The 13,337-nt window shown below is 31.7% G+C and overlaps 2 protein-coding genes across 2 annotated transcripts in view; one reads left to right on the forward strand and one right to left on the reverse strand.

Annotated features, from left to right (window-relative positions):
- Positions 1-4,510, forward strand: part of HELRODRAFT_170403 (hypothetical protein) — a gene marked incomplete at both ends in the record, with an annotated part of 5,377 nt that extends 867 nt beyond the window's left edge. The window contains 7 exons of the mRNA XM_009016234.1: positions 410-460; positions 1,322-1,357; positions 2,061-2,063; positions 2,890-2,934; positions 3,186-3,239; positions 3,639-3,674; positions 4,415-4,510. Of these exons, the coding sequence (XP_009014482.1) occupies positions 410-460; positions 1,322-1,357; positions 2,061-2,063; positions 2,890-2,934; positions 3,186-3,239; positions 3,639-3,674; positions 4,415-4,510 (321 nt within the window). The remainder of the gene's footprint in view (positions 1-409; positions 461-1,321; positions 1,358-2,060; positions 2,064-2,889; positions 2,935-3,185; positions 3,240-3,638; positions 3,675-4,414) is intronic.
- A 96-nt stretch (positions 4,511-4,606) lies between these two features.
- On the reverse strand, positions 4,607-5,518 carry HELRODRAFT_170404 (hypothetical protein; the record flags this gene model as incomplete). Its single annotated transcript, XM_009016235.1, has 3 exons — positions 4,607-4,675; positions 4,815-4,964; positions 5,429-5,518. 3 exons carry the CDS (start codon positions 5,516-5,518, stop codon positions 4,607-4,609), a joined length of 309 nt encoding a protein of 102 aa, XP_009014483.1.
- Positions 5,519-13,337: the final 7,819 nt, after the last annotated feature.

The following is a 13,337-nucleotide window of genomic DNA, read 5'->3' on the forward strand; positions in this document are numbered from 1 at the left end:
ATAAACAAGTTATTCATTAGTAAATTATAAAACACCTAAATCAAACATTCCGTATCAACCAACTATCTCTATTCGATCATCGCCATAATCATCATCATCATCATCGATATTATTATTATTATTCCCATTTTTATTATATTTTGATTCCTTCGATATATTTCAAGGAGCAAACAGCAGATCCATCAGCAGCCGAAATTGTCAGTTTATGTGGTTATTTGAAATAATTATCTTAACGCATAATAGTAATAATAATAATATAATATGATGATGATAATAATAATAATATAATATAATAATAATAATATGATATGATGATAATAATAATATAATATGATAATAATAATAATATAATATGATGATAATAATAATAATATATTATAATAATAATATAATATGATAATAATAATAGGTCGTTGGTCCGCCGGGCAAGCCGGGAAAACCCGGAAAAGCTGGAAACCCCGTTGGTGATGATGATGATGCTGGTGATGATAATGATGATGTTGTTGTTGTTGATGATGATGCGATTGGTTTTAAATAATATCAGAATAATGCAAACAGATAAATATGATAATGATGCAGGGATGGGCCGCATACGGCCCGCAGACCGCATGCGACCCGCGAAGCTATTTTATGCGACCCGCGAGGCCTTGTTCGCTAAAAAAAGATCGATCGTCAGCCAAACATTATGACCAAAAAAAAGACCACAAACCTTATATAAATTCTCCATCGGGCCGAAAAAATTTGCTATTTAAGTAGATATGCGGTCCTTCAAAGGTAAAATAGATCTCAATGCGGCCCTCATTAAACTCCACGTAGCCTATCTGGTCACATCCACAATGTACCAATTCGAACAACGATGATGGTATAGGAGAACCAACAAATGCTTTTTTGTTCTATCATGCTTAGAATAAATGAAAAAATTAAACAGGAAGCTAACTAACGCGAAACATGCTGTGATTTTCATCAATATATATATATATATACATATATATATATATATATATTTGTTGTTAATTATGTATAATTATGAATAATTACGAATAATATTTTAAAAAGGGAGAAAAGGGTTCTCCTGGTCAGCCCGGATTAAAAGTAAATGATGATAATGATGATGATGGTGATGATGATGGTGATGATGGTGATGATGGTGATGATGGTGATGATGGTGATGATATATTGTTATTATTATTACTATTTTATATTTTATATGTTTAAGATATACATAAAATGATGACGACGGCGACGATGGTGATTAAAATGATGAAGATGACGATGATGGTGAAAATTCATTTTAATCATTTTTCCACTCAAACATTAATAGGGAGATAGAGGAGATGTAGGAGCTGTTGGCCCGCAAGTAAATGTTTGAGGATGGTGGTGATGGGGAAATTAACGATAATGATGATGATAACGATAATGATGATGATAACGATAATGATGATGATAATGATAATGATGATGATAACTATAATGATGATGATAATGATAATGATGATGATAACTATAATGGTGATGATAACTATAATGATGATGATAACTATAATGATGATGATAATGATAATGATGATGATAACTATAATGATGATGATAACTATAATGGTGATGATAACTATAATGATGATGATAACTATAATGATGATGATAATGATAATAAAAATAATAACGATGATGATGATGATGACGATAATGAGAATAATAACGATGATGACGACGATGACTAGGTGTTGAGAAAAAACACCAATGTATAAATTTAAGATATGAGTTACTTGCATCTCTCTGTTGTTGTGTAGATTTTTTGTTTTCTATCTGATGTTTTTAAGTAAGATTCGTTTACATATTCATATCACACGCGAACACGTGCCTAAATTAATTAACACTTGCTTGCTTGCTTACCTAATTAATTAATTTTGTTTGAAGGGCTTCAAAGGTGACAAAGGAGAAACTGGCACCATGGGACTGCCTGTAGAAAATTAATTTTTTATTATCCCCATCTTCATCGTGGCAAATATCATCATCATTATCATCATTTTCACCATCATATTTATCATCACCGTTACCAGCAAGTTAGTAGAGATGGGAGTAGAAGTGTTAAGTTGAGCATCGTAATTGCACGCTGACCTGTTTCAAATGCAAGCAAACTCCGTGGTACTCATGAGTTTTTCGCGTGTGACGTGTGCGTACGGACTCGCAGAGGTTTGTATGTTGCGTGCAAATGTGCGTACATCGTAGTGTGGCGTGTGACGTACAGAATTTGCGTCACATGAGCTTTGTTGCAGCTAACAAGTAATGAACAACCTGCCAGCATCTTTGCATTTGAGTTGCGAAATAGAGAACAAAACAAATAACACCGTTATTAGGATCAGTCTGTTGCAGTTATACGATCAGTGCTTACATTTTTTTTATAAATTTTTTTTTGAAAAAATGTATAGTTAGTATTATTTTATATAAATGAGTGTAGTTTTTACAAAGCTCAGTATCAATTTGTTTCCACACCAAAATCCTGCTCGATCATTTAACTACCTTATTACGACCGACAATAAATACAAATTAACGAAAATAAATCTAAAAATATGAAAAGTTTGCGAAAAATATAAAATGGTATTAAAACACAAATTAAATAAATAATAACCAGTCATATCACTCCAGGCTTCGCCACTTTTATCATTGTTGGCTATTGCTACCAACCGTCATCCTAATTTTTCGATCAAGACGACTACATCATCAACTACGTCATCTTCATTAATATCATCATCCCTGCCATCTTTATTCATGTCATTATCATCGTCATTATCACTCTCATCTTCATCACCACCATCATCGTCATCATTACTCCCATCATCGTCATCATCACCATTATAACACCATCATTATCATCGTCACCATCACCAGGGAGCTAATGGCAAACCAGGAGACACGACAGTCATAACTAGACCGGTAAACCATTTATATTACACACGCACACACACACACACACACACACACACACCAACAACAACAAACACACACAATAGACACATACACAAACATGTCTACCTACATAAAAAATATACCTCTACTGCAACTCTACCACTGTTAAAATTACAACTACTATTTTTACTACTACTACTACTACTACTACTACTACTACTACTACTACTACTACTACTGCTACTACTACCAATAATAATAATAATAATTCATCCCAGGGCCCGCCAGGACCAAAAGGCGACAAGGGAGATAAGGGCGATTATGGTCCAATGGTAATAATAATTATTATTATTATGATTTTAACAACGTTAATAATAATCGTTAATATTATTTTATTTAAGGGTCCGGAAGGTCCAGAGGTTAGCATTACATTAATCTATATAAATAAATGTATATACATATATATATATATATATGATATATATATATGATATATATATATATATATATATATATATGTGTGTGTGTGTGTGTGTGTGTGTGTGTGTGTGTGTGTGTGTGTGTGTGTGTGTGTGTGTGTGTGTGTTGGAAGGAGATCATATTTTATATATTTTATATTCATAATTTTATTTTCATCGTTTCACACCTTGCATGTTGTTGTTACTTTCTCTGCGTATGACAGTGTTTGATTTAGAGAAAAAAAATCTCAACATATCTTGTATAAAATGCAGGGTCCCATGGGCCCCGTGGGAAACATAGGGCCAACCGTTAGTTTCATTTTATTTCTGCTTTCTTAATTTTCATCGAATGTTGAAAAAAAGTTTCACAGCACCGAAGAACAAAAAATAAATATATCTTTACAAATAAGTAACTGAAATTTGATTTCTTAAATTTTTTAACTTTTTTAATAAAATCAGTTAACAAGGATTTTAACTGAATTTGAGCTAGGGTAAGAGAGGCAGAAGAGGCAAAACAGGCTTCAAAGGTGAAAAAGGCGAACATGTAAGCAAATATTTTTAATTATATTTTTTATAAATTACCTATTTATCTCTCAGTTCATTTGTTTATTTCTGACACAAAATACTATCTCACGAACGGTATAATGTAACTCATGTAACTCAACCCAGGCCCCAGCTTACCTATCAGTTAACTTAATAACTTAGGTGAGATTTCAGTCTCCCAAAACATCATTAGCCATATTCTTCGATTCCGAACTCTCTACCTCCTTCTTTAACTACTTCTGTCCATCAAAATTAATTGAGGAACGCACTCGAACATCGCAGGAATGGCGCTTAAAAGCAAATTGATTGATTGAAACTAATTGCTGACCCACTTTAGAAATATAACTTTTTACACCTTCAACTTAATAACGTCCAACATTGAATCAGCCGGTTATTTATTACCATTATTTTAAGGACAGTGCCACTAAAAAATCATTTTCACTCAATGAAACATCATCATCTCATATGCAACTCTACTATTTAAAAATAATTTTTTGTAAACGCAGGGCAGTCCCGGCTTGGACGCACTGTGCCCGCTCGGTGAGGATGGCTACCCGCTGCCTGGTTGTGACTGGCGGGCCGTTGTGAGTTCACTTCATTAACTTTCTTACCTACTATAGATACTGTTGTCGGATTTAACCGATTCTTACATTAATTTAGCTGACATATATGCAACGTATTTATTTATTTATTGGTTCCTACCTACCACATTGGCTTTCGATCTTTGGTATGGTGAGGTGGTATACGCCTGTCTTGCGTTGCAATGGCTGAGAAAAAGTGCAAAACAAATATAATAATCATTCATGTTCAATGTGCATATATAATGTGTCATTTTAGTCTATAATGGTTATGCCATTGTTAACTTTGCCCATCTTTTCCAACTTTGTTGCATATTTACATACGTACCTTTTTTAGAGTGACTATCATGAACATATGGAGGAACGTGAAGATGGCGAAGACAGTGCAGCGGACAGAAGATTTGATGATGGCTTTTAAAAAATAAAACTTAACCAAACATGAACGTAGTTTGCCCTTGTAGAAGAGCGAATCTGATATCTTATCCAATAATTTTGATTTAGTTGATCAATTTAATTTACATCTTTAGAATTTTTAATAAAAAAAAGTATAAAATGATTTATATTTATAATTTTTGTTATGAAAATCTAAAAAATACAAACTTAATTTTACATATGTAAGATTAATCATCTCAAACAACATGATGACATGAAACATTTTGCATGAAAGAGAACGAATCTTAGATTTATATACTTTTTTAAGAGGCTCTTATCTGAAAAAGGCAGAACTGTTTGTTAAAAGTTGCTTAATTTCGATTTAACATCCACACGTACACACCACATGACGTACTTGTACATTCAAATTAAATTTATGTCAGGGGTGGACAAACTTTTTGCTGTTAGGGCCGCATTGATAGATTTATTTTGCCTTTGAAGTACCGCACATATAATTAGAATAAATATAACGGCCTTCGCTCATTTTTGACGGTCGAACAAGGAGCTTACTTCCGGAGGGAAATTGGAGGGTGATTTTTTATCGCCCAAGTCAAAAGTTACGATCATATAATTAGAATAAATATAACGGCCTTCGCTCATTTTTGACGGTCGAGCAAGGAGCTTACTGGAGGAATTAGAGGGTGATTTTTTATCGCCCAAGTCTAAAATTACGATCGTTTATTTACTAATTTCGGAATATTGCTTTTATTTAAAATGTTTTGAAAGGTGTTTAGATGCTGTTTTAGGATAGATATTGCTGTATGACGGTTTTTGCATTTTAAATTAAAAAAATTTTTTGTGAACCACTCTTCTAACACTTGACTCGTTAACGATTAACTGTAGCGACTAATTAGTAATTAATTAGTAATTAAATTACTAAACTCTAATAATTAAGCTAAAACTAAACTCTATTGATTCTAATTACTAATTGAAATAAATAACAGATAACACTAACGAACTTTAACAGACTACTAGAAACTACCAACCACTACAGTTAACGACTAACAGCACTTGTTCCTAAGATCCTAAATTCTATTGCTTGATTGGTTTTAAAATTTTTATTTACAATGCTTAGGTCTGGGAATAAAAAATATACTAAATTAAATAAATATATTAAACAACTTATCAATTAGTTTTATAAAATAAACAATTTTGTAATTTGTTCAATTCAAGCTTCAAACTCCCCAAGCTAACTTGCAATTTAATTAAAATTTATTAATTATGAGTGATTCAAACTAAATTTTTTTTCATTTAATGTTTTACAAAATATTCCTCATTCTTAAATTGTAGTACATGTTGTTATTAAATTTATTAAAGATAATGTGTGATTCCAGTGATTCATCAATCCATGACTTGTTAGATCATGATCATTCAGTTTTAAAGAATCCCCATCACCATAACCAATGAGGTTTGTAAAAATTGTACTTTTAATTTATTATATTTTATGCACTTAGAATGTTGTGTTATTAATTATTATCATTAATTTATTAAATGCTGTGCATACCTATGGCAAGTAAATAAAATAATTAAGCATAGAAATAGCCACAATCAAATTAATTTATATAGGCATGAGTATAATTTGGATAATAATAATTAAAAATATCAGTATCATTGAAAATGGATAAAGTCATAAATAAAAAAATAAATCATAAATTGCTAAAAATAATAGTTCCAGTAAGATTTTGCCTTACACCTACATCTTTTTTTCATTCTTATATTATAATAAATGTTTGTTATAAAATATATCAAGGATTGATTTCTCAATCCATGACTAGATTAAATGTCATGATCCTACAGTTCCAGAGGATCCCCATCACCATTAGTCAATAAGGTTTGTAGAAATTACCCCAGGCATACCATCAATGTTTTGTAGCCACCTTTTAATGTAGTGTTAATAAAATGACATTGAGAATAGTTATTTAAAACAATCTTATTAAAATTATTGAACAGGTATGACAAGATTACTTTCTTAATGTCCTAGTGTGGGAAGATGTAAGCCATTTGTCCAAAGGTAATCATATGCCTAATGCCCATACAAATGCAGTGTCAACGTGAATGATTTTTGAGCAGGGTCATATGTTCTAATTTTTTTAAACTTTTCCAGAAATTTTTCTGTTAATTTATTTGTTACATTAAATACTTGATGTGTATTTCATATAAAAACTTGATTATGCTAATTTAGTTAACTTGTTAAGCATTAATATAAAATTGACTCTACTTGTAATGGTGATTGGTATGATGATGATGATCCCAGTCCTAAGCAGGGTTTATTATTTGCAATGTCATTATGCCCTTTCTAAGTTTTAATAAAATACATGGAATATTAGTGAATGCATTTTATATTTTTTGTATAGACAAGAATATTGCAATGTACAATGATGATGTGAATTGCTCCCTTGTGTAACTGATGACATATAAATATAACTAACTTGAAAACATGGGAATGCTTTCTTCAACATTACCTTCCTTTCTCCATCATAACCCTTATAATCTTTATTACAGAAATGGTCACTGCATATTCTTGCATTTTTTGATGGAAGCCATTTGAAATCATTTATTTTCTGTCTGATGCACTTAATCCAATCCTTTTGCATTTTTACATTTTGAGGAAATCTGAAATTTTATAAACTGTTACAGAAACTTGTGCATTTCTTAAGTATTGCTTTTAATAATAAAATGGTAATCCATGATAGCATTATAAATTATAATAGTCTATAAAATAAAATATATGTAATTGTAAAACAAAATAGTTCTATTCAATGAGTATAGGGATATTGTTACATTTATTTTAGTGTGAAGTTAATTTGAAAATAAACCTGTGAAAAGATGCATCAGAAATTTTCTCATTTCTAATTATTATTAATGCAATTTTTAAATGCAACAGGTAGGCATGTTTGTGTATAGCTACGAAAATGAAAATTTACTTAAAAACTAAATTATTGTACAGAAACAAAAACGAAAGAATAAATGACAATATAAAAATTTAAACATTGATTGAAAGAGTTTATTCTAATTATATGGTATGGGCAATTCGTTTCGAAATCGTTGGAGATGGTGTCAACAGTAGTTATTTTATTGCATGGTAGTTAATCAGCCGGTATGAAGGTTATATTCAATTCCTATCAAATAAATTTGACAAAATATCATACACAGGCAGAACTAAATAAAGAAATGAATAGATATATAGACATAGTTATAATACATTTATATGTTGTATTTACACATTCAAATTGTACAATTGTGATATGGTGTAGTCTCAAATTATTGTGAATTCTCTCAGAAAATTTTAAACGTTTTACTACACTATATATACTAGTTATTTTTATCAACAAATTAAAAATTTTATCAATAATTAAAAAAAATTTCAAATTGATTTCATTGTGATATCGATAATGATTTTTGTAACCTGACTGATTAAAAAGAATCAAAGAAAGTTAAAATATGATGGAGAATTTGTTATATTGGGATATTCGTTTAAAAAGCGAGCAAAATTTTAATACAAAAGCGCTTATAAATCTATGCATATTGGCTCAGCTTGGCTTGGCTCGGCTTGGAATCGGATGTTAAGCAAGGTGTGGTCTCAAACTATTTTGAATTCTCCCAGAAAAATTTGAACTGCGTGCGTACATATATAGTAATGGCTACTGTTGTTTTATATAATGAATTTATAAAATATATAAATATAGCGAGCAAAATATTAACATAAAAGCGCTTATAAATCTATGCATATTGGCTCAGCTTGGCTTGGCTCGGCTTGGAATCGGATGTTAAGCAAGGTGTGGTCTCAAACTATTTTGAATTCTCCCAGAAAAATTTGAACTGCGTGCGTACATATATAGTAATGGCTACTGTTGTTTTTTATAATGAATTTATAAAATATATAAATATAGCGAGCAAAATATTAACATAAAAGCGCTTATAAATCTATGCATATTGGCTCAGCTTAGCTTGACTTGGCTTGGAATCGGATGTTAAGCAAGGTGTGGTTTCAAACAATTTTGAATTCTCCCCGAAAAATTTGAACTGCGTGCTTACATATATAGCACTGATTACTGTTGCTTTTATAATGAATTTTTATTATATATATATAAAGTGACTGGAATCCATGTATACAAATAATTAAATAATATTAGATTATATGTTTATATGAAAAGCATTATAGCAGATTCAACCAGCCAACCAGAAAGTTTCGGAGGCGTTCGTTCGATGACTTCAATTTAGTACGGTTAGCATTGTGGTTAAGACTGTATAATAGTGCAGTATATACATTAAACTAGTTTTTTACTGATGCGAATGATTGAAATGATGAGAATGTATGGTTGAAACGAGTATAAATAGAGGAGCTGAGACAACATGAAAATCAGATCAGCATTCTGCATCGCTTGAAGCAGTCTGTCTGATCTCATTTTTTTATTTTTAAAATTTTTTATTTTTATTTTATTATATAGAGTTATATAGAGTTATATAGAGTTATATAGAGTTATATAGAGTTATATAGAGTTATATAGAGTTATATAGAGTTATATAGAGTTATATAGAGTTATATAGAGTTATATAGAGTTATATAGAGTTATATAGAGTTATATAGAGTTATATAGAGTTATATAGAGTTATATAGAGTTATATAGAGTTATATAGAGTTATATAGAGTTATATAGAGTTATATAGAGTTATATAGAGTTATATAGAGTTATATAGAGTTATATAGAGTTATATAGAGTTATATAGAGTTATATAGAGTTATATAGAGTTATATAGAGTTATATAGAGCATAAATCCTATATAGATACCTTTCTTTGCTCTTCTTTTTTCTTTTCTTTGCCGACCGGTCGGTTTCTTTGCGGTTATTTTCATTTAAATTAAATAAGATTTTTCCATTCATTTAGGTTTTCAGGTTCATTTATCCAGATTGAAGCTTCCAGAGGAGTTCATCGTGGACGATCAGAATGGTTGTGATGTCACGCTACGTTCGTTCATTTGGTGGCAAAGAATGCACGCCCTGCTGGGGTACGTTTTACGGTTTCTTTGCGGTACTTTTTTTGCCAGTTGGCTGGCTTTCCCGGCGGGTTTTACCGCGGCTCGTTTTTCTATTTTCGTTTAAATTAGTCAAATAAATAAGATTTTTCCATTTCATTCAGGTCGAAGCTTCCAAAGAAATTCATCGTGGAAGATGTCAGGCTACGTTCGTTCATTCAGTGGCAAAGAAGACACGCCTGGCTGGGATACGTTTTATTCTTTTTTCTCTGTTTTTCTCTGTAATTTAAAGTTAAGTAGGAATGCTCACACGCACATACACACAATTACATTAAGTAGCTATATAGGTAGGTTAGATAGGCATAATTTTAATTGTAGGTAGGTTAGATAGGAAGCATCCAACACTAATGTAGTTGAATAGGTAGGCAGCGTAAGTTTATCGCTTCTATTTTTTTCTTGCACCCACATTACACGCATCAGCGTATTACACACACAAATACATACATAAACACATATTAGTATTTGAGCGTTATTTTATTTCCATTACACATTTTAATTTATTATTACTAAGGTTGAGAGTAATTTAATTTCATAGGTAGTTAAAAGCAATAATTTAATTCTAGGAACAATCTTGTAATTTAAATTAAATAAACGCTGTAAGTGTATCGATAGGTAAGTTAGTTATTAAGTTTCACATTATTATTATTAGGTTGGAGCCCAAGGCATTACGTAGGTGGTGGGGTGGGTGCCGAAAGGCCAATGAATTGGGCTCTTGAGTTTTGTAATTTTAGGTAAGCTAGGGCCATAATGTAATGAATAGGTAAGTTAAGGCTACGTTGTAACACACACTCATTAATAGATTTAGGGTTTAAGTTTTATATTATTATTACTAAGTTGGAGCCCAAGGCATTACGTAGGTGGTGGGGTGGGTGCCGAAAGGCCAATGAATTGGGCTCTTGAGTTTTGTAATTTTAGGTAAGCTAGGGCTTAATTGTAATGAATAGGTAGGTTGAGGGTACGATAGCCGATAGACTCTGAATTTTGAAGTCTGTTGTCAGAGGTAAGCCTTGGTGGCCAGTGGTGTACCGGCAATGGTTTACTATCCGGACGGCAATGGTTTACTATCTGCACGGTAATGATTTAACATGCGGCACGACCATAGTCTACTACCCGCACGGCTTCCGGACGGCAAATGGTTTACTATCCGCACGGCAATAGTCTACTAACCGCACGGCAATGGTTTTCTATCCAGTGCCCTGGCTGTCGGTAAACCTCTGTGCAAGGATGGAGAATGAAGGGGGACTTTCGACTATCGTACCATTAACAATTTAATATAGATTAGTTAAGGTAATTGAATAGGTAGATAGGATTATTTTTATTAAGCAATTTGAGATACAGGCACCGCTAAGCTTTCTGATGAGAATCTACTCTTTCTCTATCTTTCTCCATCAACACGGGCTGTGTTTCAACAACAATCTCGAGGAGGACTGGCACCAGTTTTGGAGGACAACGTAGGAACCGGACCGCATTAAACATTCTGCCTTTGTCGAATGGACGACAGTAAGTTTTTTTTTACATTTTACTTTATTATTTTAAAATTTTATTTATTTGACATTATTTTCATTTTATAATTTAATTTTTTTTGCTTCTAAGATTCTAACATTCATTTACTACTACGCAAATATAAAAAAATTTGTTTACAGAATGATGAAAGGTGGGCAGTGGCGGGAGTCAGCACGTTTTAGATGGTGGTCTCATGATGATTTACATATGATGATGGTGGTGTAGGAAGAATCAGCTAGTTGGCTGTTCGACTGACACTCTGAAGTTCGGATGGTATTTTGTGTGCCGACCAGATGGTGGTGGTCGGTGCAATGGAAAGTACAGTAACGACGATTTTTGAAGTAAGGTTTAGTTACGTTTTTTATTTTTCTCATTCGTTCATTTTATCACTCAACCTTTTAAATTATTCTTCTATTAATTGATTCGTTAATTCATTCTATTCATTAATTGAATCATTGATTTATTAATTAATTCATTCATTCACTCATTCATTCAACCAGTTATTCAATCATTTAGTTAATCATTTATTCGATCGTTCCTTTGTTCCTTGATTTACTAATACGCTATTAGAAAAATGTCTACAGAATGATGAGAGGTGGGCTGTGGTGGGCATAAGCACGTTTCAGATGGAGGTCTCTTGATGATCGTTCCGATGACAATTCGAAGATAACAACAACGACGGTTTTTGAAGTATGATTTAGTTTCTTTTTTTTTATTTTTCTCATTCATTCATTTTATCACTATCTTTCAAATTATTCCTCAATTAATTTATTCATTGATTCATTCTATTCATTCATTAAATCATTGGTTGATTAATTAATTAGTTAATTTATTCATTCAACCAATCGTTCAATCATTCAGTTAATCATTTATTCTTTCGTTCCTTTGTTTCTTGATTTACTACTTCGCTAATTAATAAAAACTTGTCTACAGAATGATGAGAGGTGGGCTGTGGTGGGCGTCAGCACGTTTCAGATGGTGGTGGTCTCATGATGATCGTTCCGATGACAAATCGAAGATAATGTTAAAGGTAAATTTGTTTTTGTCTCATTGTACCTTTGAAAGTACTCGAATTTGAACAAAGATTGAGTGTTATCCCAAAAAGATAAGTTGCCTATTTTTTCCAATTGCTTGTTTTTTATTTTAGTGAATTAATTTTTTTTCAATTTATTTTTCAGTATCCGGTCAAATTCATTCCATAGATGCGTATCAGATGATGGTCGGTGCAATGGAGGTTCGTCGGTAGTGAGTGAAGTTTCTGGAGAGTGCGCGCCCGCACATTTACATACACACACAACACACATCAATACAACACATACATACACAACATCCATTCATTTGGTGTCGTTGTTGCTATGTTTCTCTTCAACTTTATATTTTCTTTACCGTGAACCGGGCTTTAATTTAATTCATAGGTAAGTTAGGACTGAGATGAGTTAAACAATTGTAGGTAGGCTAGGGCTTAACATTAGTTAAAAAGTTTCAAGTAAAATAAAAACGCTAAAATATGTTAAATAAAATAATTGAAACATCTAAAACGAGAAATACAAATTTGTAGGTAAGTGAGTTGAGTTAATGATTATAAGTAAGCTAGGGCCCTGAGAGTAATTTAATTGTAGGTAGGTGACTTACTACTATTCTTGCAACTTCTTACTAGTTTTGTGTGATGTGTTTGTTTTCGCTTCACAACACCACACCGACAAAACAAACTACATTTCATTCTCGTCGTCGCCTTAAATTGTACCTTTTTGAACAATCTTTTTAATGTCTATTTATTTATTCATTAAATGTTGACTGGTTTCTAGTTTTTTTTAAATTGTTTATATAATTTTTGGATATTTCTTGATTTAATTTGTATATATGCATGTATAAATTATTTCTG

This window comes from Helobdella robusta (assembly GCF_000326865.2).
Source record: "Helobdella robusta unplaced genomic scaffold HELROscaffold_18, whole genome shotgun sequence".
NCBI lineage: Eukaryota > Metazoa > Annelida > Clitellata > Rhynchobdellida > Glossiphoniidae > Helobdella > Helobdella robusta.